Genomic DNA, 26309 nt, shown 5'->3' on the forward strand with positions numbered 1-26309 from the left:
TGCCAGTTTCAGCCCAAATACATTTGAAAACACAAATCTGGGTATTATGTTTATTGAAGAGGTTAAAGGATGAGAACAAGGAAAAAGAGAGCAAGAAAAAGTTGTTGTGCAAGTACAAAAGAGTGTAGAAGTGTCATGATTGCCTTCACACTGGAATGGTCACGGAGGTCCCACAGACTGTTCAGCAGTCTTTATCTAATATGAAGGAGACCTAAGCAAATTATCAACCTTTATTCCCCCCTGACTTTTCAAGCTACTTACATTTTATCTGCATTTTTGCAATTTAAACGCCCAAAACAACCTCAAAATATGATCTAAAAAAATCCCATGAATTTTTGTTGATTACATCAAAACAATTTTAGAGCTCAAAACAGAAGGAAGCTGGAAAGTGTTATTACTCTCACATAATGTTTGTAGTCAAAAAGGTCTTTCCTTCTGGAAAAATGGAACTATTAGCAACCATCAACTTGTGGGACTTCTCATAATTTATTACAGCAAACTTGTATTTATTTTGGCATTTTTTTTAGATACAGTAATGTGTCCAGAAGATAGTGATCAGTCAAAAATATTTATTGCTTTGGTAGAGGCTTCCCAGCCCAAGTTATTTTTTTGATTAAGTTTAGTTTTTTCACAGTTGTTGCTATTTTAAAATCCAATAGTTTAGGCTGTGATTTCATTGACTAAGGTTTAAATTTATTCCCTATGAAATTAATAAAATGGAGACCCTCGGTGCCCACTGATCGTAACATTTGGTTTGGTTTTCTTCATGAATTGGACTCCTCGGACTCATTATTCTTAAGAGACATTAACTATAACATTTGATGGATTGCCTCCATTTTTACATCTCATTATAGGAGAAAACTGATTTCTATCCTGTACATTCATTAATTCAATACTTCAAACAAAGACAGGTACAACTTTAGGAAAAGAACCAGTAGGATTACTTTCACATTGTGGTGAAACTGTAGGTAGTATTCTGTACTGTCATTTGCACCATAAAATGTACAAAATATCACCATGGTGTTGGCTAGTGACCTCCAATCTTATTCACAAGCACTTTGAAGCATGTTTATTTATTTACAACATACAGTGTACTCTGAAACAATAACACGTTTATAAATAAATATTGCAATCTGAACAATCTTACAGTTCTCCTTTTTGTAGTCGAATTCTTCACGACTGGTCACCTGAGCTTAACGAAGGTGAGGCAACCTCTGCCTGCTCCGTCTTCCAATCTCTGCCACTTATTCTTTTATATGTGCTATCATTCACCAGCAGACTATCCATTACTCGCTGTCTTTGTCCTTGGTATTCCTTTTCTTCCTCACCCTCCAGATGTCAATTTTAAATAAATAGAAACAGTGTCTAAAACAAAAGAATAATATATTCTCAAAATCTGAATAGACTTTTAAAATTAAAAGCTACAAAAATAAAATAAAGAAAACATAATAAAAACATATTTATCAAAAAGTAGGAACAGAAGAAGAAATATTTTTATGGTAACATGGAAAGGATGTTCCCTATATATCAAGCCATTTCTATTAGTTAGTCATTCCTTTTCAGTCATACTGTAATGTCATTTAGTACTTCCTGGTAACTCCGTGTAATGCACAAACCTCTTCCAGCCGGGCTAGATGTCTTCATTCAGAGTTCTCATTAAGTTTTTAGCCAGGTTTTGCAAAGTCCAAGCCATTTTCATTTTACTTCACCCTCCTTTTGGTTTGCAGAATGTATCTGACTGTGTTCCACAGTTTGTTCTAGTTCTGCTAAATCACAGACGAGGAGAGAGGCAAGGGGATATCACCATTGTTTCTGATGGGGAGAGAGCAGTCATTGGCTGCAGGGTTCACGAAATGAGGCCCCATTAAAAATGGCCAGTGTCCTTTCTTATTTTTAATTGTGCAAGAATAAAAACGTATGTCTTGGATCCAAGGATGAAACAGTCTCTCGTGACTTGTCCTTTTCAATCTCTCAGAGTTGTTGTTTGTAGAAAGAATGTGATTTCCTGAAAAAAGGTCTGATTTATCTGGACTGCTGACTAAAAAATTAGTTAATTTTCTGTTAAATACTTGAAATATATTTATATATATATTTTTAACTCGCATTATACTCATAAGTAATAACAAAATGAAATCGGGGAAATGATAAGTCAACATCTGTTGTTTTGTGATATCAGTGGTTGGTTAACCATTCAGGAGTCCTGGCAGGTAAATTGCTTATATTTTTAAACAGAATATTTACTCAACAGCCTTAGCCAACAATGGCAATAAATAAGTAAAAAGAAAACAACAAAAAAAAACTCAAAGACTTGTGACGTCATTACAAGATCAAAGTTTGTCAGCATCTTTGTTCAAATGTATAGTGGCTTACAAAAGTTTGTCCATTAACATACCCTGAATCGATAATGTATGAATACAGTTGTTTACTGGTTTTCTGAAAGTAAACACTCATAACCAATAGTGACCATTGCTGATTTTTACACTATGATTTTCACAATAAGTAACACAAAACGAACTCTGAATGTTACTTATTGTTTGCTACTGTTACTTTTAGTGTGAGCTAGTGATGACTTTCTACTCTGCTTTGCTTTAGGGGAGCCAAAGGTTAGGAACCCTTAAGCTGTGTGTCCAAAACCTTTAGGTTATCACTATTTTTCATTTTACTGCTCTCACATTTTTCGCTTCACTTGACCCTTTATTAATCCACTGCAAAGGCATCACAGGTGAATTGTACTCTTTGTCCATCTTTTCTCCAGCCCACATCCTCTGCCTCTCTATTGCTCAGTTTCTCTCCCGGTCAGTCACAGATTGTCTTGCAGCCTCTCCATGTAGGTTCTGATTTCAGACTGACCCAGGTCCATATCCTGGCACACCCACTTAATGTCATCCTCATTACCATTGGTCACAAGAACTGAGGAGTTGACATACTGGCCACCACTACCCGAATTATCGCTGGGCAAAACGGTGGCAAAGGATGTAAATTTGACTCGTTTGCGCTTGGCAGCAGCAACTGCAGCTGCAGCCGCAGCTCTGGGGGAATTATTCAGATGCTCTGTTTGCCCAGTGGCATCTTTCCCACCAGTAGTGATTGCAGAAAGGCACTGATGGGGTTCTGGGATAGACCTAGGCAAGGTCTGTCCATGGGCCATTGCCCGCAGTCCACCTGTGCTGCCACTGCCACCACTTATTGTGCCCATGCCAGAACCTACACCCATCACCAAAGTGTTCCCAGCACCATTCAGTAGGTACTTGCTCTCCTCATATCCTCCTTCGTTTCTGTCAATGATGGTAGTGCATTCATCAGGTAGGCCCTGGCATTGGTCAGCATGGTCAGCTAAGAGGTCAGCCTCAGTGCCAAGCCACACCCAGTCATGGGCATGGTTCATGTTACCGCCTGCTTCCAGTACAGGAACCTGCTTGTGTCGGTACCTAAAGAAAAAAAGAGATGATAATTTGGCTTCAGTGAAGGGTAAATTAAGAAACAAGAAATTAATCCTATTTCTTCTGATTGTCAGAAATTTAGCTTGATTTTTTTGTATGTGGTAAGATTTTGTACTTTCAGTTTTTCAACAGATTTGTGTCAAAATTTTGAAACTCTGACTAATATCAACCTAAAATCTTGAGTTGTAAGATATAAGTAAGAGTATACCCATAGCTATCAAGATTAAGATATTGTGGTCTTAAATGATTTATCTCTTTAAAGGGAGCTCTGTATTGCTCTCTGCATGCAAGTTGAATTTGTCTGGTAAACTCTTTTAAATTGATAGAGGTGGGCGTGCTGTGGTGGTGCGGGGGGTTAGCACACCCCACGTTTGGAGGCCTTAGTCCTCGACGCGGACATCGCGGGTTCGACTCCCGGTCCCGACGACCTTTGCCCCATGTCTTCCCTCCTTCCTGTCTGCCTACTGTCGAAAAAATACGAGCCACTAGCGTCGCAAAAAACTCTTCGGAGAAAAAAAAGAAAAAAAATTGATAGAGCTTGACTACTTTTAGTATTTTTGTATTTCTGTTTGAGTCTCTTATTTTGAAGTATGAAAGAAAGTATTAAAATATTTAAATTGCCCTGTTATGTCAACACATAATTCAATTCATATCTAATATTCTTTTTAAAGGAAAATTAAATGACAAAATAAATCAAAGAAGTCATCACAACTGTTAAATTGTTTGTATTGGAGCACTCTTTTTTCAAGTCTTAAATAATCAGAGGGGATATTTGAGCTTTTCAACTTTTCAGAAAAGTTGAAATGCTTTGAATTATAAATTTAGTTATAACCTTTACAGTTTATTACCTGAATGCAAAGCTGACACAGTTGATGAGGAAGACCAATATGGCCAGACAGAATACTCCCAGAAGAGCATACATCCCAATCTCCAGGTCTGACAGGCCTCTTGTGGTCTGGGTCAGCTCACCATTCCCAGTTCCTGGAACTTCCACTTGTACTGGATTCTTACTATAGTCCCCGCCTTGACCTGACCCTCCCCGACCGCTGTTGCCACCACCAGCGGCTCTTCCACCTGAAGCACGGTGGGTAACTGTGCTTTTAGTTGTTGTGCTAACCTGACAAATGGAAATTAAAACATTACAATGTTTCAGTTTTAGTTGCAAAAATCAATAACTTTGTTAAATATTATCTAATGTAAAGGAGAGGACTGTTATCCCAGTATAAATCTTATTCTTTATTTAAAGCAGAAATTTTGAACTGTAACATTTCTGTAGGTGAGTTTTGACAGCATTAGGTAAACAGATAATCTGTGAAAAGATCGATTATCTCCACCTCCTCCCTGAGCTGCTATTCTGAAGTAAAGCACCGTTCCCAACCAAAAACAACCAATCAGAGCCAGGAGGAGGCTCTCAGCGCTGTCAATCAATGGTGTGTACATGCTCCTCAATGTGCTGTTGGCATAGAAACAACTTATTGTTACATGAAAACCATTTATATATCATTGGTGGCTATGCTAACTAGCCTGAGCATTCACAACAGCCTTTGCTGGCTACAGCCTTGCTAGCAGAGGTGAGTACAAGAGGTGGGATGAGCAGCGCCACACGGCTTGTGATTGACAGCAATAAGACCCTCGTCCTGGCTCTGATTGTTTGTTTCTAGTTAGCATGAGGAGAAGGCAGATTTTTTTCACAGATTATGTCTCATACCATCCTGTCACATCATAGTAACAGCTTCAACAAATATGTAAAACAATGTGCTTCATTAAAGTTACATACTGATGCTTCAATAGATAAAGACAGTAATTTCAGGAAAATATCCAAAATAATCTTCCCACCTTCCTCATAGCTCCTTCTTCTCGGTCCACAGCCACACTCTTGGAATTCCATTCCCCTCCATTATTTGTCCGTTGCTCACTGGTGCTGTTTTCTAACCCTCCACCATCCTCCGCTCCACCTCTCTCGTCGCTGTTTGCTCCAAACTTAACGACCACATTACCCACTCCAGATGCCAGCACGCTCTTCCTCTTGGACTTCTGGCAAGTTTCAGAAATGACCATTTCCACACGAAACAGTGGACCCTGTCCATCTCCCTCAGCCACTATAATTGGCCAGTGCTGCTCCTATTTGACAATCCAATAACGGGAAAATTAATAGACATGTTCTTGTTATGTTTGGATGAAGTGCCATAAAGGTTGTTTTAGATTTTTAAAAAGAAAATGTTTTAACCTGATTGGTTACAGAGATGACATTCTCATCCAGTGAGACAGCTGAGAGGAGGAAGTCCTTGGGATCATAGATATCAAGAGGTGTCACTGAGCCATCACTGTAATGAATCCATGCACTAACCACAGCTTCCTGAATGTGAAAACCAAAACAGGATACATTAAGTTTCAGGGTATGCACAGACCAAATAAAGCAAAATGTGTTCAAGGCATTATAGCCTCTGGCAGAAGGATAATGCACCAATAACTTTGGAGGATGTGAACCATAAATGGCAGTTGCAGTTGCTTTGGGGTTTGCTTGTAATTAATTGAGACTTTGGTGACCTAATAGTGCTGTCATCAATATAACTGAAATAAATAATAAATTTTTACTCTTTGGACCAGATACAGAGAGACATATCTACTCTTCCACTAACTAACATTAAAGCAGCTGTATCCTATTTGACTCTGGGTCAAATCCCCGTCTCACCAATACATGTCTTCACTAAATCATGCCAGCATGTTGCCATCTCATCCCCACCTGCTTCAGTTTCTGATATAGGGACAGAAACCATTTTAAACCCATGGAGATACCTGCTGTATGTAGTATTTTTGATAAACCTGGTAAAGTGATTTGGCCAGTAACCCTAGCTATAATTCTATGGCCAAATTATTACAGATCATAAATAAAATTGGGAGAAATTACGGTAGCAGCATTCACCACTAAAAAAAATAACTGTGTATTCTCAGGTAAACACAAATAAAATATTTAATTAAGTTTTCTTCAGTCATCTGACAGTCAGTATATGTGAATGCATAAATGTATTTGCAGAAGTAATTATTACCTGTTTAGGTGTGTGAAGCAGATCTGTAGCTGTAGTTGTTAGCTGTATTGCTTGGTAATTTCCAGGACTCGCTGTCATACTGAGAGACAAGGATGCAACCAGCTGGACTCCCAGGTCTGTTATTGTTACCTGCAGGAACAAATATAATTTATTAAACGATCTATAAAGGTTAGCAAAAAATCTTGGACTTCCACATATTTGCAATAAATACAATTAATAGACATGTCCTTGTTATGTTTGGATAACAAGAACATGTTATGTTTTGTGTTTCTTTTTCTTAACAAGAAAAAGAAACACAAAACTTTTACAAACAATTGAGTTTTTAAAAAACACGCAGTCATCTATTGGAAAACGATTAACAGAGAAGAATACAAGGGTGGGAGGAGGGGAGGAGGGAGTGGAGCCTTTCTTCTACCCTGCCGGGGGCAGGGTGTTCCTTCATCCTTTATGATGAAGGAACAGTGACATTATGTGCAACTTCAACTAAAACTAGAGTGATTTCAGTTATGTAGTTGATATATATAACACATATTTTATCTTCACTTTTTCAGTGTTATTTTTCATGTCCACGTTAAACCTGTGAGTTTATAAAAATTACACTTTGAATCGGCTTTGTCCCTTCATTACTTGACCTTGTCATTTCTGAAAATTAAAACTGCTCGATTGACAGATCTGTATAAAAACATAATGTTTCTGTTCTATGTTTCTACAGTATGTCATCATGGGGAGTACCAGCACTTATTTTATTCAACTTAAATCACTTCTAAAAAGAAAAATGTAATAATGATCCAGCAACATAGTAACAAAAAACATGACAGCAGCTAAACTAATTTACATGTTACTCTACCTTGTCATCCAAAACTGTCACAGTCTTCTCTGCCAGTATAGAATCAGACAAAGGGGACAAGACCTGCAACGAATCATAAAATGAACATACATTTTACTGTAAAGTGTGAAAACATGAATCTAAAACTACATTTACATTTTTTAAGGATTTTCTTTGGGCTCTGGTGGCCTTTATTGAGCAGTAAATCTGCACCAACTAGAGAAGGAGAGAGAAGGAGAAGGGGGAAGACTTGCAGCAAATGGTCCAACACCAAGAATGTAGCCCAGAATAGCTATGCTTTAAGTTAGTTTCAAATATAAAATACTAAGGATCACTTTGAATCCTTGGTGGATATTTTTACAGTGGGCAGATTTAAATATTGAACCTGGAACAAACAAGGAAGAATAGATAGGAAAGAATAAAGGACACCAATGCTAATTTTCATTTTCCTACTTATTCAGACTTTGAAAATACTGTAATCAAATACCATTCTTTTTCAGACTGTGTAGGGAAGCAGGCTGAAATAACTTCTTCCACTTATGCTGTCAGAATTGGCAAGATGCTTTATAGTCTGTTATTACTAACCATGTCCAAAACAAGCACGTAAACAGACATGAATAAACAGGATCCTTTCATAACTGATTAGATTATCTGTGTAAAGACTGGAATGTGTTACATTTAAATTTAGTTGACATTCGAATCTCACAGTTGCTTTCAATTTATATTACAAAAAAAATTTATAGAGAGAAAAATGTGCACACAGTACCTGACACAAACACACATCAGCTGTGCTCTCGCAGGTTAGCATTCAACTAAGTCAACAGGGCCAAAAGCAAAACAAGCAAAAGAAAAAGTGGGTGGATGAAAAGAGAATAAAAACAAGCAGTGAGCAAGAGAGGGTAATATATAGAGCAGGTGTCAGAGCAAGAAAGACAATGACAAATAGCGGTGGACAGAATATGAGAGAGGGCAAAGGCAAGGAGCATGAAATATTGGGATACAAGAAGAGAGGGAAAGCAGAAGACGGACAGTGACAGAGATTAGGAGCCTCGTGCTGGAGTGTACTCCTCCGCCTGAGGACAGGCAGATCTGATTGGTGTACAAAGAAAATCTCTCACTGGACGTTTCGATGTGTCAAATTCAATCCTACCCTCGGTGAGGTAAAGAAAAAAAAATTAATGATTGACATGTATGGGATTGCACCGCAAGACTGAGAATGAGCCTGTGAGAGGAAGAAACTGGGGGAGGGGACTAAGGAAAGAGAGATGGGCAATAGAGGAAGAATTGGGGCTCAGGGAGTCTTAGCTGGGGAGGTAAAATTGAAATGTCAAACTATCAAATGGTGGCTGTCGACACCGGCATGTAGAAAGAGAGAGTGCTGGGTAAATTCTCTCTCCTGGCTCCAAAACCGCACACAGCTGCCTATAAATGTGCATCTGTACGTATGTGTTTGCATCCCAAGTTGGCTTGATTGAAACATACGCTCAGCTGTTTCCAGAAAGTCCCCTGTGTTTCTTTTAAACTCAGTGCCAACCTATTTAACAAACACACCACTTGTTTAAGAGCTTCCATGCATGTGAATGAACTTAAAAACATAGATTTTTAAAAAAATATGTTTTTACATACAGTGCCTTGCAGAAGTGTTCTTGACCTCATATTTTGCTATGATACATTGCAAACTGATGCATTTTTATTTTGATTTTACTGACCAACACAAAGTCATTCATATTTATAAAACTGAAGGAAAACTGGAGGAGCTGCAAAGATTCACAGCTCCTTTGAGATAACTGATAAACAGGACTAAATATATTAGCTCGACAAACCTGGCTTCTACAGATGAAGGGTAAGAATAAAGCTATCATTGAATGAAAACAAAAAAAATGTCCTTTATTATTTTTGCATGCATGTTGTTTGAAAAAATGCTTGTTTTTCAAATAACAAGCATTTGAAAAAAGGGGGTATTGTCAGTTATGACCAAAAGCTGAACTTAAGACTTATATGAACCTACAACAAAAGTTTTGCAAAGAAGAATAGTGTAAATGTCTGTCTCAAGACGTGTCAATATCTAGTAGAGATATTCCCAAAAAGACTTCCAGCTGTAAACACAACAATAGATTCTTCCACAAAGGTAATGATTCAAATGGGCTGAATCTAAAAGGATGACACCTTTTTCACATTTGTGTTTATATATTTTTGGAAACAATGTATCATTTTCTTTCCATGTTATAATTATGGATTACTTTGTGTTGGTGTATTACATAAAATCTCAATTCATCATAGTTTGTGGTTGTGAAAAATTTCAAAGGTTATGAACGGTCTTGTAGGCAATACTCTGACTGGATGGACTATCAAACAGCCTACTGGACTGTATTATATGTGGTTTTGCGGTGACGTAAAGCCTATAAAGGCCAGACTGTTCAAATGCAGCCGATGCACAAATGTTTTCAATGTCTGCAAATGTAGACCTACAAAATATCACACCAAGATGTCATGGCTAAATCCACAATAGTTAATTGGGGCTAATTGTGGAGTAAGCAAGCAAAGAGGCTTGCTGTTAGATATGAAGTAGAGAGAAAGGGGAGTGTGTTTACTGCATAAGAGTGCTTTGCACTGCAAGGTGAAGGGCTAAATTACAACGTGCTTGACAAAATCAGAAATGTTCAGCTGACTGTTCCTGGACTTTGTGATGAATTCCCTGATTTTGGAATATATTTCAAAACCATTGTCCACCAAGCAGTTCCAATAAGCAGTGACTAAAGCAGAAAGTGCACATTCAGGAAATGTATATTGGAAGACATTGTATTTTGCAGAGAAAATAAAATGCTACTCACTTGTATAGTAGTAATGCCTAGGTCACGTCCCATTAAAATATGCCCATCTACAAGCCTAGCAATGCGTGGCTCTTCAACCTGTTTTATAGAAACAGAAAGCCCAGATGTAACTTTCATTCTCATCTGTGTGCTAGGCCCTCTTTTTCACTGTAACATTATGTACAGCTAAACCTATTTCATATCATTGTAATAATTTAATTTGACACATATGCTTCTTCTGATCAGAAGTAGTATAATATTTTGCTGTAGCCTAGGTAGAGCCCTAACTATTAGGGTGATGGGAAGAAATCCTTATATTTACTTAGGGGTATGAATATGAATAAATTAACGATTTATTAATAAATAAATCAATAATTTATTTTTCTATATATTATTGTAGAATATATTGTAGATTATATTCTACGTTAATGAACTATTAATGATCATTTTCCACACTTACCTTCAATTGTTCCAAGACCAAAGGAGTGATATCAGCTTGCCAGTCAGTACCCAACATGTAAACCATCTCCCCTCTAGGGTCAGATGGTTCAGCAACAAAATGAGTGAGAACTCGCACCAAAGCATACTGGTACTGGAAAGTGGAGAAGGAGAGTAAGGTTTAGTGGACATGGGTTCACCCAAACCCCCTCCAACTCATTGATGACCTAATCAATAAAGTTGCAAGTTGATGCACAAGAAAACTGTACTATTTTAAAGCATATGTATTACATAAATTCTGAATCAGAAGCAGATTTTTTGGTGTCATCTACAAGCATTATTGTAAAAAAAAAACAAAAAAAAAACCCGATCCCATTTACCTCCTCCACTGCACAAGTAAATTCATGACATTTTCCTAATATTTAAATGTAAATAAACAAAAAAAACCCACCACATTAAATTAAATTAAAAACTGCTAATTGCATATTATATTCTACAAAACTCTATTAAACAAAAACAAACAAAAAAAAAACACATAAAAACTGCCTGTAAGAGCATGACTTAAAGAAATTCAATCAAATGGTACCTGTAGGGTGCAGCCTTTACCCTTTCTGTCATCATCTTCATCATCCTCGCTGTCCCTGGTGGGTCTGTGAGAACAGAAGAAGATAAATGAGATTGAAAATTGAAAGAGGATGAGATAATCTGGTAATTAAAAGCCCTTCCAATACTCTAAATGTAGCTCCAGCTAATCCATACCAAACACTCTCCTTATAATAAGACTTTCAGTCAACAGAAAGCTAATTTAATTTCTAATTATTAATTACATTTACACATACTGCCTGAACAGTATATTTCTTGGTATTGCTGATCTTTGTGTGTCCAATGTAACCCAAAATAAGAGATTGTCTTTACTGTGTTCTTAAGTTGGAAACTTCTTAGGTTTTTGGTCAGACACTTGTCTGCCAATAACATATTTAAAGAAAATTTTGACAATGCGCATTTATTAAATGTAGTAAGGTCAAATTTTTTCTTGTGCACAACCACACCAATTATTGCTAGTGAAACAGGATTAGTTGAACAATAAATAACTGTAGTTCTGAATATTTATGTTTGTTCATTCAACAAACGAAAAAAAGTAAACTAGTGTACACCTGATGCATTTATTAAACCAGCCAGAAATACCTTTTTTCTGGAACCAGAATCCAACTGAGCACTCCTGTGCTCTTGCAGACAGGGTTAATGGGTCATACAGTTTCCAGATGCTCAGTTTTGTTCTGTTTTTGTTTGGTTTTCAACCTGAAAAGCACATAACCTCCAATAATATGTTTGAAGGGACCCATAACAATTTGTAGTGGGGAAGAAGTGCAGTATAGGTAGCAAATCCTCAACTAAGAGTTTTTAGAATATTCTATTAAGTGTTGGAAAATTTGTAGTCTTTCCTCCAGATTCTCTTATAGAGTTTCAACTCCCAAATAGGGACAAAATCTTCCTTCTCTGCCTCCCTCTGTGAAATATCCAGCCAGCACTCAGAACTGCATCTGAGTCTCATAACTGTCCTTGTTCCAGTGTTGCTCTGGTAATATTACACAAATTCTTATTCCATTTCCCAGAGTCCCAGTCGCACATGTGCTTGCAAGAATGTCCCTAATAGTTCTTGTGTTTTACTCAGAGAGAGTGTGGTTAGGGATATGGGGTGTGTGTGCGCGTGTGTGAAACAGCCTGAGCACATTGGTTGGTGGCCACCTGAGCAAAAATTGGCAAATTGAAAAATAGGCCCAGCCGAGCAGAGTGGAAAGATGGTGATATGGGAATAACACAAAGCACATCAGTGATGGAGCTCATAGATACATATGTGTATATACAAATGCGTAAAATATATACTGTGCAGGTAGAGATGGACAATAGGAAAGGAAATTTGACCCAGCAATAACTGTAGATTTTTATCCTAAGAGGTTCAAGTGAGGAGAAGATCACACAAACACTGAAAACTATAAAATACATAAACGATAAAAGCTGGAAATCGGTATGTAAAATGTGATGATGGTGTAACAATCCTCTAGACTTTACTGTTTCAGTAATTTCTGATCTAGTAGAGTAATGCATGATGCTGATCAAAACATTTTTTATCTGGCATATAAAACTATTATATTTATGTGTATTGTTATGCTTTTATAGTTAAACCAGATGTTTACATTCTCTGTGTAAAATGACACAGTCTTCTGTTCCATGTCGGTTCTCAAGTGCCAGTGTCCTGCATGTTTCAGAAGTTTCTCTGATTCAGCACACCTGAGTCAAATGATTTGGTAGTTGACATGTTCCTGGAGAATTTTATGACATGCTGGGGAGCTAATTGAGCTATTTAAATCAGCTGTATTGGAGCAGGAACATAACTAAAACATGCAGGACAGCAACCTTCGAGGACTGACTTTGGATATCCATGGTTTACACTGCAAAACAGATAATTAAAAAATAACGAATACTTAGCCTAGCCTTTTTGACCTACATTTCCAGTCAGGGAATGGTTTAGAATAATGGAGAAAAAGATGGTTGAAGTGAAAGCTAACACATGACACTTCACGGTATGTGAAAAGGTTAAAGTTTATGGGTAGTTTCCCCATCTTGAGGTGAGGCCTGGGTGCTGAAGATAAGGATGCATTGTCTTCCGGTTTTTGCAGAGCTGAAGAGACCTCCGTTCAATGTTTGTGTAAATGTGTGTGAAGAAGCATAAATAGTGAGAATGTTTGAGTTATTAGCCTTATGACTTACGCATCGTACCTCATTGTCTTCTCCTTGATGATAAAGCCTTGAAATGAACATTTGTGAGTATGCCTCTGATTTGATTCTGCCTTGAATTTTTCTTTAATGGTAATTTTCCTTACAGAACTGTTCAATTATCTGCAATCTTTTTCTGTCTTTATTAATTAACAAACGTTTAAGTCTAATAAGAGCAAAAATATGACAAAAGCATTTTCAAACTACCAATTCTCAGTGCTGGCGTTACCTGTTCAGAAAAATATTTATAAAACCTTTTTTTATCCATGATAAATTGAATGACAAACCGAGGAAGCAGAATGCCATCTGACAGAGCAATTGCTTTTGCAGCCTGAATGTGAGGATTTTGTGTGAAATGCATTGCATTTTGAGGAACTAACAGATCCAAATGCTTTCATCCTCCACAGTGGGATCCTCACCCCCCACATCACTCACTCCCTGAGGTCAGACAGGTAAATTACCTCTTGTTGGTGGTGATCGGCACCCTCCAGCCTTTGACCTGGCTCAGCTCAGTATCTGACACATCTATCTGCAGGGGTAGCTTGGGAACCCAGACAGTGAGCAGCAGCTGAGCAGACAGGTGGAGGTAGGTGAAGTTTACTGCCAGGGACTGTCTACCCCGCATTTCTTTGCCGTTCACCAGAACCTGGTCGCAGTTTAAGGAAACCTGAAAAAGAGGAAGCGGAGAAAAGAAGATGAGAAATGAGTGTCCCTGATGTGTGAAGCAGCACGGGTGAAGGAGCTTCCATTTTACACTGAGATCGGTGATTTTCATTCAGCTGTAGCAATAGTAGACATTTATTTTGCTCACAACCCAGAAAAACTTTCCCTTACAATTTGCCTTTGTTCTAAAGGCAAATTCAAAATTTATCACACATTGCTTCTTCTTTTTATTCATCATTCCCAAAACTGACCATTACTATATAATAAAGCAGCATTTTGAGTTAAATTTCACATAATTTTTAACTCAGTGTTACAAATCAGCTGTTTTCCATAACTGACACAAGTATCATTTATATACATATTTTTTAAGTAGAACTGTGGTTTTGTTGTTGGGATTAACCTAGAAAAGTTTTTTTTGGGGGTGTAAATATAAACCAGTGCTCTTTCTGTACAGTGCAACGTTTCTGTGCTGGTGTCCTTACACAAACGTTTGATCTCTAAAGAGGTTAGCATTTTGTTCATCAAAGCCAAACCATTTCTGCTCTATAGGCTCGTACCTCTGAATATTTTTCAATTTAACTTTGCCTCTGTGTGCTCACGCTCGGCCAACATAAAAGGAAACGTGGCCGACTTATCTCCTTCCTGCTCCGTCTTTTCAGTTTCTCCTTTTCTTCTCCTATTTTTAACCTTATTTCTATCTATTCTAACATCCACAATTTTCCTATCCTGATCCTCTCTTTTACTTTTGTCTTCGCTGTGCCCTCCCCCATCTTTTCACAGTCTCCCTCTTCATCTTCCTTCCTTTCTAAAACCTGATTTACCGCTTGTTAACATCAAAGAGATGTTTGACTGTTGGTGCCCCAAACCATTTCTTCAAATCATTTTTTTTTATTTTCCAGGTATAAATGAGTGTAAAAAAAAAACTAGGCTACTGTAGTAGGGTTTGGTTTCCAATGAAGGTTTAGGGCAACAGAAGTCATGGGAGAGGACCTGCTTTAACTGGTGGTCAGGTGTGTAATTTAGTTCATAGGTTTGGTGAATTTGTTCAGTGAGATTAATTTCAGGTTAACCAGAAAAGTTTGAGGAAATATCTCCACAGCTTTTTGTAGGAGAGGCAAAAGGTGTCTCTCCAAAAACACTAAACATACCTTACAGTATACTAAAGGGTTGATGATGATATAAGAGCACTTTATTTTTACGCATTTCCAGATTTGTCTGTTTTTTATGTTTTATTTTCAAAATCTAAAACAAAAACTTACTTGCTCAAGGAACCACAGAATTTCTAGCTCAATATTTGCAGTAATTTACTTGACTTTTATGCCTTTTCGAATGCAGCAACTACTTGCAAAAACTGCAAGTAGCTTTTAAACAAAAATAAAAGCCAGTCTTTGTTTTGATCATAAATTACTGAAAACCCAAAGGTGACAGAAAACCTGCAACTGCTGCCAGACATTTAATACTGCACATACTTTAAGTTAGCTGATTTAAAAGCCTTCTTTGTGCGAGTAAAAAGATGAAGAAATTATGCTAATTCTGTGAAACATCTAGGTTTGTCATGTCAATAGAGTCTGTGATGAGCCCCTGTTTTGTACAGTCTGTTATTGGAAAAATGGATGTAAATGTACATTATTCTACATTGTCAGTACAGAGTAGTGTTGGGCAGATCACTGTGAAAATGTAACTAGCCTCAATTGCAAGTTATTCTATTTAAAATGTAAAGCAACATAGCAATCACAAATAATTTATAAAAGTAATGTGATGAATAACATTTGGTTAAGAATTATGTAATTCTATAAAATTTGACTAAAAAAATCAACCGTCATGACTAATTGTTAATTATGTTTACATTTTTAAACCTGTCAGTGTTAAAAGTGATATTCAACAGTGTCAAACAACTCCTTCTGAAATCATTTCAACACATTAAAAAGATACGGTAACACTTTATTTGACAGGTTGTGAATAAGACCTGTTCGTGAGACTAACTGGGACTAACTCAGTTCATGACAGGTGTTTTGTCATGTTTATGACATAACACCTGTCATGAACTGAGTTAGTCTTCATGAATATTTATGACTGTCGTCATAAAGTGTCATTTGGTAAATCATGACACTTTTAATACAAAGTTGACATTATTCAAAATGTCTTTGTTATGACAACTTGACATTAACCAAGAAATCATGATCTGACATAAATTTGTTATAAAAGTATTACTGATTAAACTTTAAAAATTATGTAGCTTTATGTTATTAAAGCTAAAGTTGACATTGAAATAGGACAGGGTAGGTCAACTTTGCTGACATCTTTTGTGTTTGTCATAATCTTTGGGACTTGGTTTTGTGTTTTGCTTTATTTTTAGGATTTGTCAGTCTGCTTTGTTTGTTTTGCTTTTCCCATGCCTTCAGACTGTCTTGGGATAAAAGTTCAGTTCACCAAACAGTCTATGGAGTTCCCCCATGTGGTCTTATCAATCAGAAGGTAATCTGTGTGAGTAAATCTTCATTAGTGCCAGCCGAGCTTCTGCATAGCATAGAATGAGATAAAGTAAAATTATCAGGTAATTTCACTGATATCTAAATAGAGCTTGTGTATATTGTGGAGCTGTGGTCCGTGTGTTAGAGGAAGTATGGTGTCTCTGAGCTGCACCACGACTAAAAGAAACCTAACTTAGATGGAGATCATATTATGTTGTTCTGCAGTTTCAGATATGTGTACACAGCACTGGAGATATCAACTGATACCCTTTTAAAATAAATATTAATGCTTTGCTGTTTGTGTGTTCTTCTCGGCAGAGTTATAGAACAAAAAGCCAAAATGTGCTCTTAGGCAATGCCAGATTCATGAAGTTGAAACATTCACAGTAACAGAAAAAATTTATGCATTTATATTCCCATACACATTAATGTCACACAGGAACGACTGGGGGCAACGCTGCATGAGTGACAGTATTAAAAATATGCTTTGAACCTTTTCTTGCTTTTAATTATTGAAATGTTTTTGCGTCCATAATCCATAATCTTTTTTACAAATCAGGCAATGCATGAAGAACACTTTAAAATATTTCAAATTTTCTGTAATTTTCCATTTCATCATTGTATCTGTTTAAAGCACATTTCCTCTGAGATTAATGCTCCTGTAAATGGTTTCTGTTTACTGAACTATTAGCACTTTTTCTACTATAGGAAACAGCTAAGGAAAAACTGTTGTTGGTGACACCTTATAAGAAACTTTGCATATTGATTGGCAATAAAATACAGATTGTCAATGTGCTGCACTTTATGACAGGCCTGTAAATTATTTGAATCAAATCTCACTTAAAAATACTCCTACAGTTTCAATGCAACTTCTTTGCACTGCTGATGCAATCCATTGCATAATGCTTCTTCAATTCCAGAATGCAATTCAATTGGATAATAACCTCATAACTGCCTAGAGTTAACTTTGTTCTGTATTAAATTATTTTTCTGAGACTGCTTATTTTAGCTCTGAAAACTAAAACAATTGGTGATCTGTTTTCTTTTATTTTAGGTTCAACAAAAGACAGGGTCGGTTTACTCCTCTGTGATTTATACATAAATTGTCCCAAACTCACTCAGACTTTGCGGGATATATTTGGATAGTTTCCCTCAAACTACTCCATGACTGTGGATGATTATCCAAACTTAAAGATTGTGCAAACGTGAGTGGTGTTTGAAGACTAAGTGCTGAATCTCTGGCAAAATGGGGTCGAAAACATATTATACAGCAGAACTACTGAGAATTTTGCCACCGTTGATTCTGAGAATTACTTATTTAAATTTTTCCCACTGGATAAAAGAAGTCAAAATAAAGGTTAGATTTTTTCTAAAATTTTCAGTTGGAGTATGTGTTATTGCAATAAAAGGTGAATGTAATTTTAGGCCTTTTACACATGTTCACCAATGGAAACAACAAATTTGTGTACACAAATCTAAATGCAACACACAGCGTGTAATGTCTTTACAACCCACAAGCTGAGCTGCAGTTTTTAGGACACTGAAGAATGGATTTAAACTCAGAAAGAACAAGACAGAAAGGAGAGCAAAGGGAAAAGCAAAGCAAAAAATAAATTAACAGAAGGAGAGAATGGCAAAGAATAGAAATGAAAAAAACAACTCAGAGAAAAAGTTGCAGAGAATGAGCAAAAAGTGTAGATCTCAGCAGTCAGGACTTGTTGAAAGAACAGGTCTGGAAAAACAGTCTTCACCCTCGTCAAATACCACAAACAACTGAACAACAACAGAACAAACAATTGCTGAAAAGTTATTCAACATATCTGCAGTTGAAGAGATTGGAGAAAACCTAAATGTAAAAGTTTCTTAGCAGTTACACCTAGAAATGTTCAGTGTTTTTCTTCTTAAACCAATGAAAAACAAACACAGATGTGTGATCAATAAGATGTTACATAAGAGTAAAAAGTATTAAAGTGTTTTTACTGTTTGTCTAAAAATGCTATTTTGTCCCCCTCTTTGTGGACTGAAAGTGTTGGAATTGCTTCAACTATAACAAAAGTTGGTCTTTAGAAGAAAAAAAACTGTAAACTATTCTCTTTTTGTAGAACTGCAAGGAAAAATGAAACATAGCAGGCCCATGTCTGTGTAAATCTTTCTATACTTGTTATTCAAGCTGTCTGTGAATGGATTTACTGTATGTACATGCTTAGATTTTAAATAGTGTGTCATCAGTTAAGTTACAAGATTATGTAGGCAGAAAGCTTGTTGTTGGTGTTGAGGTTAATTGATGGTCATGTCTCAATTTTTAATGCCAGAAGCAACGTGAAGGTTTCCCTGAACCATCTGTCACTGTTTGATAGGCATAATGCATGACTTTGACAGAGAGCATTACTTTTTTACCTAACAGAACTCTGACATTAATATTAAACATAATTTGCCTTGAAATTAACATTTTAAAATAAGTATCATTGGTAATTAACTACAGGCTAACAAGGTCAGTAGATTACCACACACTTTTATAAGAAAAAAAAAGCTGTTGCTAAGTAATAGCAGTATAAAGATTGTCCCACTAGTGGTTAATGTTTGTTTCAAAAATGACCTGATGGGAAAGACTATTGTGTGCAAGTTGTCCAAAAGGTAGCTTGCCTGCTACAAGCAAAGATGTCTCAAATGCTAATGTCTGTGTCCACAGATCATATTTCAAAAGAAGTTTTTTTTCAAAAAAGTTACTTGAATGATCAGGGATTCCTAAAGCACTTGAAAGCTGAATGAGTATAACAGTGTTTTGCACCAATCTGGTGGTTGAATAACCTAAACAACATATGAAAAACCAGTATCTGTTATTGAGGTCATACGTCTATTTATTCAATAATTTGGCAGCTGAATTGAAAATTTTGCTATTTTGTCCATTTCCATTTTGTTTTTTTATAAAATGTGTTTAATTGCGACTAATTACAGACACTGCAGTTAACTCGATTAAAAAAAAAAAAAAAAAAAAAAAGAGTTCCACCACTTGATATCATGTAAAGAAACTACATTGGATTTCGTTTCAATCTATTAAATCTATGTTCTCCAGCCTAAAGGGAAAAAAATATCAGTGGACCCCTAATGCAATGTCCCCAAGCTCGACTTTTATTCATTCAATGAATTTGTGCAGCAGTCTGAGCAACAAAGAAGTTAAGTTAAAGATAGCAAGAAAACAATCTATAAAATATTTATATATTTTGGATTTTCTCATTCGTTTTAGTACATTTAGCACCTAATACCCAAACCACAGAATGTGTTAACTGTGCCCATCCTTCACTTAACTTTTCTTCCCATCCTTAAAATCTACCCAGAAGTCCCAAAACTCAGCCACCCACTCAAACTCATTGCCAACAACCTCCTTAGGCCAAGTCATTTATTTACATCTGTATTCATTTCCCTTTAAGCAAAGTGATCTGTCTGAATTTACAGTTACTTCTCTCTTCCTTCTGTCAATCTCTGTGTGAAATTTCCTCAGTTAGTCTGCATCAGATATACATTTTCTCAGTGTAAAGCCGTTCATCCATCTCCCCCACTCTCATGTTCCATTTCGCAAACTTTTCTTTGTATCCCCCTTCTTCATCCTCCACCTCTCCTCTCCACTTCTTTCCCCACTCATATCAGTGCCTTAAGCAACCCAATCCATCTAACTTTAGGAATGCTATCATCCAATTGGAGCCCACACAGAGGAAAGAGGAAGGCTCTGGGGGACAGACAAACCAACTATCTGATGGAATTGAGCCCCACGTGTCTGTCGTTTCAGAAACCCACATAGGCCAATCGCCTCTTCACATAGTTTCATATGGCTGTAATTTAGGCACGTTTTATTTTCCTACCCACAGATTCACACAGGCACTCTCAAGCACTGGAGTACCGTCATTAGCAGGCTATAGCCACATATATTATTCTGTGGCAGCTTAGATAATAGCAAGTTGATGGAGAGAGCGGATGGCAGGTGCCGGGACACGCAAACGCTCACAAGTTAGTGTCTTATCTCTGGGCCTGTCATTTTGAATTTGTAAAAGTGTGGAGTCAAACATTCTCTAATGGCCATTTACACTCTGCTTTTCTTCAGCATGAAAGTCTGTAATTAAGAGATGGAGAGTGACAGTTGGAAAGTGAGCTAAATGGTGAACCAGGAGTGTTACTGGAGGATATGTGAAAAATAAAAGACATAAAAAATGCCACAAAGTAACTAACATTAACTTAGAAACTGCTGCCATTTAAGAAATATATATTTGACATGGAAAGTATGATTGGTTTTAGGTTTAATTAAGTAACTATTTACATTGTTCTACTTCAGAATACTGACTTGTTATGGCCTGTGTTTACTGTAAGTTTCAAAGTAAGTTATCCAAAAAACAGCACAAAGTTAAATTATGGTATCCCTTCTTTTTACTTTGAAACATTTCTAACTTTGACTCTCCTGTCTGTTGGAGAGGTCTTAAGGGTTTAAGAGAAAAGTAACGAATGGACTTGGGTGTAAGTTTTTTTTTTAAAGTTCCTTGGCCCTATGCAAATTAGTACGGTTATTAGCATAGGGATATAAGTCAAAGCTGCCCCCAATATGTCTGTTTGTAGGGTCCTATTGTGGCCTAGGTGTGTGTGTGACTGTCTGTGTGTGAGTTTGGCTTATATTATTATAAGAGATGCTTAAGTATTTGGATTTATTTTTTGATTTTTTGCACAACTTTTCCCAAAGTTAAATGAATGTATGTCTAATTATCCTCTCCAGCATTTCTGTCCTTACAATTAGATATTTGAAATAATTAGGTAGATTTCTATTTTGTAAGATAAAGGATCAAATATGGTTTCAACAGATTTTTACTGTTTCCAAAAAAAACTTTAAGCTATGTCTGCCAAACTGGCAGATGTGGGAGTGTCTCAGACAGGATATTTTTGAAACGCATCAGACAATGTATTTGCAAAAAGTCAAAACTAATACAGACAGGGAACAATTATTGTGTTATTATTGAAATATAAATTTTGTTATCCAAGTTTAACTGTTGGTAATACCTTTATAAACATTATATGGTTGTTTGTCTTTGTTTGTGAATCGTATATGTTGCAAAGAACAAGTGCACCAAAAAATTCTGCATTCTGGCATAAACAATAGTTGTTTATTTATTAGTCGCTCTTTTTAAACCGCTCAAGTAATATTCACCTAAAACAATCACTAACTAATTTTTTTGGGATTAAACCTAAGCTGACTCAAACCCACAACCATAATTTGGTTGCTTTGCTCTATTTTTAGATTATAAATTCAAGATTTAACAGCTGATGTCTTTAAAGCAAAAGCTCCCCTGGATTGAGTCTAAAAATAGTTCAATTAGTAGTTGAACTATTTCAAGATTGAGTTGATGGTGGAAATTAAACAGAGCATGAACCTGAATATACCAGTAATGAGTCATCATAGCAGAATGCTGTAGCTGTAGAAGAAACTACCAAAAAGAAAGAAACATAGTATTTTACACGGATGAAAACCAAAATGACATTGCTCTGTAGGATGTCGTGGCTCCGTGTCAAATATGTTCTTATGAGTTCAGCTATCCAAACTGGGATGAGAAAAGAGTCGCCTCGTCTTAAGTCAAGGGCACCAATCTGAGGTGGTTCAGATCCCTGATTAGAGAGCCTCTTGGCTGCTTCTCATTCAAGGATTTGCAGGCGTGTCCTGCAGAGGGGAGTCTGAGGTGAAACACAGGACTCAGTGGAGGGATTAAATATCTGATAAATATCCTATAGACGTGGAACATATTGAAGGTTTTGTTCATTATAACTACTTCAATACATGTTTGTGTGTAAGTATGCATATTAATTCATGTATGAATACTTGCTTACAATATTAAAAAGTGTAACATGATTTCTGAAAAACCCCCACAGAAAATTAGTCAAATTAAATAGTTTTGTGCTTTTACTTATCTTATTTATGTTAGATACAAAAAGTGAAAGTGAATCTATAATATATTTTTTATATTTTGTACTTATCAATTGAAATTTAAAAAGCTGTTAAATATCAGTTCAAGTGTCATTAATGTGTCAGAATAAAAACAAATAAATTCTACCAACTTTCATTAAAGTACCTCAACATACTTTCTCCATAGTAATACCAGCACAACTGCTTTAAAGGTAACTTCATTCTGAGAGTAATAATATGCTCAGTTCATCCAAGGACAAATTAGTGTGAACCTGTAAGTGGGTTCTGTCCAGCCTATTTGTTCAACACAGCGCTAATCAGGCTTTTGATTACCTGCTTGTACCATGTCAGCGTCTGCCCTCTCAATTTTACACTACATGGTTTCATAACATTTAGTGAGGGATGCTTAAGTGGATGTAAACATTTGGGGCGTAGCATGAGAAAGAGTAGATGCCTGACCTCTGTAAAGGCAGTTACACTGCTTGCCCTTTCCCGGGTTAATAAACCCTGCAGCAGGTGCCAAACACTGGCTGCTAACAAGAATATAGTAGGGAAGGCAGAAATACTGCAGCTGATTAAGGCAGTGCACTTCTTTTCCCCCCTTTGCTTCTTTTCTCTGTTTTCTAAGTCAAATTTCTAGGCTGAACATGAAGAAAAATAATACAAATATTAGCAAAAGACAGAATAGGTACAGAATGAATCGATTACAGAATAATGTAGTATTGAACTGCGAGATCTGACTAAATGTCCTGGCTCTCCCGTGTACTGTAGAGCTTTTGAGGACACATCTGATGAAGTCCCGGTGGTAGACCCAACAGATATTATAGATCCGAACCAGAAACAGGGTCCACAGCTTCCCTAGCAAGAGCTGCTGGGAGGGAGGATGGGGCTCTGCATTGCTTTATACTCTGAAACCTTAAATTGGACTGGACAAAGGGTCAATAATTTAAATCTTAACATTGTGAACAGCAAAATGTCAAATTAAAACTTGATTGTTTTCATTTATATATGAAGAATGGGAGAATTGTGCTTATTTGAAAATGCTCAACATTGTCCCAACTTAGAAGTAGAAAACATATTTAAGTATGAAACATCAATCAATCAGCAATTCAAATATTTTCAAGCAAATGAGTAACTTTAAAATGCAATTTTGTGACAGAAGAGCCTTCCGAGTGACACTCATACCAAATCTGTTGATGTCCGCAAAGAACATTAAATCTATCTGCTCTCTCAAACAATCTTCTTCCATGTTTTCCATCATGAATCTTAAGTTGCAACTTTTTTTCTCTGTCTGTGCTAAATGAAGGAGAATGTTTTGTGACATTTGCAGGTGGTGTTATTTTATACAGTGTAACTCTCCTTCAGTAACTCTCCTTCTACTATGTGTAGCAGTAGCTTACCATGACTTCTTCTGCCAAACCAAATGTTGAGAACAAACTTTAAGCAGATTTAGAGGTTGAGTGACCCTGACAGACATCGTCAAAAGATTTACAGCTTTACTGCTACATTGTAACCAAACGTAAACACAGTAAGACCTACACTTTCACTGTCTGGATTTCTGGTGTCAAAGCTGTTTTGGGAAATGGGTGTGCTGACATTTGTACATATTAGAGTAACACTGCTGGTCAGAATCAGAGTTTAAATGTGTTTTGAATCAACCATCTGAATGCACCCTGGCTTTCACAGACACCTTTTAAATACTTGTGTAGGATGCTGGTCTATTCAGTCTCCAAGCCACTGAACTTAGACAACATTTCTCTTGAACTGAAATTAACATTGAACTTTGAGTTTTATTCAACATTCATTAAAAGGTTCTCTAATAAGTTCCTTGAGATGTAACCAGTTGTAAGGTAAAAACCATGAACAATGGCTGTTGTGTGCATTTAGGCTGATAAAACATGATTAGGTACAACACAGGATACTACTGTATTGAAATTATCAATAGGAGGATGTTGACTTTGTTGGATTTCAACATGGTAATTAGCGGTTAATTAGCTATTGATTGAGGCCAGTATGTTTCATGAAGGTAAGCAGAAAAGGGCGACATGGATGCTTCAGAACACAGAAAACATAAATTCTGCCTAACCTACACAACACATGGGCAAAGATACACTTAAAACATGAACATGTCCATTCCATGTATCTTTTGTCTCTCCCATTTTACTTTATGTTTTTTATATTTATTAATCCTTTATTAGTTTTCTCCTTTTTTATATCTAAGTTAAATGTTATGTTTTTGTAGTTTCAGTGATTAAACCTTTTGAACTTACTGATTATGAAATTAAAACAAGCAAGCTATTACTATCCAAAACTATAAATAAATAAATGAATAATTTTCTAATTGACCTAAAAGATACTGTAGCTTAGCGTCATGGTTCAGTACTGCACTTGATTTTTCTGAATTGGCATTACATGAATAATCTGAATTGAACTGAATCCTATTTGGTAATAGCTGTCTCGGATAATGTAATGAAGATACTGTAGCATAGCTGATGAATACACATAATGCAAAATAAAAACAAAAGCTTCTTGTCACCTGAGCAGAAATGCAGCATTAAAGTGTGAAGCATGCGTTAAAAGGACGTTTGTGTGATACTTCAGGATTTTCCTTGTGTGAAATTGCCACGTTTTACTCTCTGGTAGTTTTTGTCACTATGGGCAAGTGTTGAACAGTTTATGGGGATCCACTGTGGGGCATTGACAGCTTTGCTGATTTAACAACAAAACCTCTTTCTACATCATAAGAAGTGAATTGCTGGAGAGTTAAAAAATAGCTTCAGACACCTTCAAGGTCGCAGCTCACACAGATAAATGTTGTGTGTTGCCAATGGTCTGTTTAAATGTTGTGTGCGTCAAATTGCAGGCTATATCCTAAGCCTGTTACAGCTAAATGGAAAATGTGTGAGTTTAGAGAGTGTTGTATAGTGTAGGGGTGTGTGAGTGTGCATCTGTGTATGTCCTCTGTCTTTAATCCATTTTAGTTTTCATTTCCTTTCCAGGTCTTTCAAATGATCCAGGGCACCAAGACAGAACCCCAACCTTCTCAATATTTTCACTTAATTTTTGTAAGTTATTTTCTTGCTTCCTTTTTTCCCCTCTAATTATTTAACTCACTGCAGTAGACTTCAATAAATGCGGCATGACAATGCTTGTAAATCCTAAAATACTTCAAAGAGAATGGTTACTACATACAACTCCATAGTCCAAGCAAAATTAGCACTGCACGTTTCAGGAGAACATTGAAAAATTAATAACCAGCTCTGAATGGTAATCTGTCTCCTCTTTTTATTGTGGAAAAATGTGAGAATTTAATGTGAGGAAAGTTTAAGATTAACTGAGGGCTGGTTATTTTTGGAAATTTTAAAATTCTGCCTAACAGTTTCAACATTTAGTTACACAAGACAAAGCTATGTTACATAACTATTTGATTAAAAAATCTGAAATCAGACTCATAACTGTACATTTTAATTCAATTAATTTAAAATGCATCCACTAGATATTTATTTTGAATGTCACAAAAAATACAAGTTCTTACAGAAAATGTATAAAGTGATATATTAGTTGCAAAAAGATAATTGTGTATTCATTGGCCTCATACTTCCATATGTCAATGCTTCGATAAGCTACATTAGATTTACTTTTTAAATCTCTTTATATTTTTTCATTAGGATTGCACGTTTCAGTCTTAATGAAACAAAATCCGTAATTTATTTCCCTAAAGTCAAATCAGAAAAGGAGGAAGAAAAGGGGAAAAAAGGACAAGACATAAAGAAAAGACATATACTCACTGTAAAGAATGGACAATCAGAACAAAACATGGCTCAACAGTGGTACCGCTGGATTGCCTACATTCTGGATTAGCTTTAGCCTAGCCACCAGCTCATGAACACCTACGATGTCGGCT

The 26309-nt window shown here is 36.4% G+C and overlaps 1 protein-coding gene across 1 annotated transcript in view; it reads right to left on the bottom strand.

Moving 5' to 3' along the window:
- Positions 1 to 1054: 1054 nt before the first annotated feature.
- LOC102217012 (transmembrane protein 132C-like) overlaps positions 1055 to 26309 on the bottom strand; it is a 224800-nt gene continuing 199545 nt past the window's right edge. The window contains exons 7-16 of the mRNA XM_005801012.3: positions 13798 to 14003; positions 11148 to 11211; positions 10584 to 10715; positions 10145 to 10222; positions 7335 to 7397; positions 6488 to 6616; positions 5668 to 5796; positions 5277 to 5561; positions 4289 to 4557; positions 1055 to 3428 (exon numbers count right to left, since the gene is read on the bottom strand). Coding sequence (XP_005801069.3) covers positions 2801 to 3428; positions 4289 to 4557; positions 5277 to 5561; positions 5668 to 5796; positions 6488 to 6616; positions 7335 to 7397; positions 10145 to 10222; positions 10584 to 10715; positions 11148 to 11211; positions 13798 to 14003 — 1983 coding nt within the window. The 3' untranslated portion in view covers positions 1055 to 2800. The remainder of the gene's footprint in view (positions 3429 to 4288; positions 4558 to 5276; positions 5562 to 5667; positions 5797 to 6487; positions 6617 to 7334; positions 7398 to 10144; positions 10223 to 10583; positions 10716 to 11147; positions 11212 to 13797; positions 14004 to 26309) is intronic.

Source organism: Xiphophorus maculatus, chromosome 12 (assembly GCF_002775205.1).
Source record: "Xiphophorus maculatus strain JP 163 A chromosome 12, X_maculatus-5.0-male, whole genome shotgun sequence".
Classification (NCBI taxonomy): Eukaryota; Metazoa; Chordata; class Actinopteri; order Cyprinodontiformes; family Poeciliidae; genus Xiphophorus; species Xiphophorus maculatus.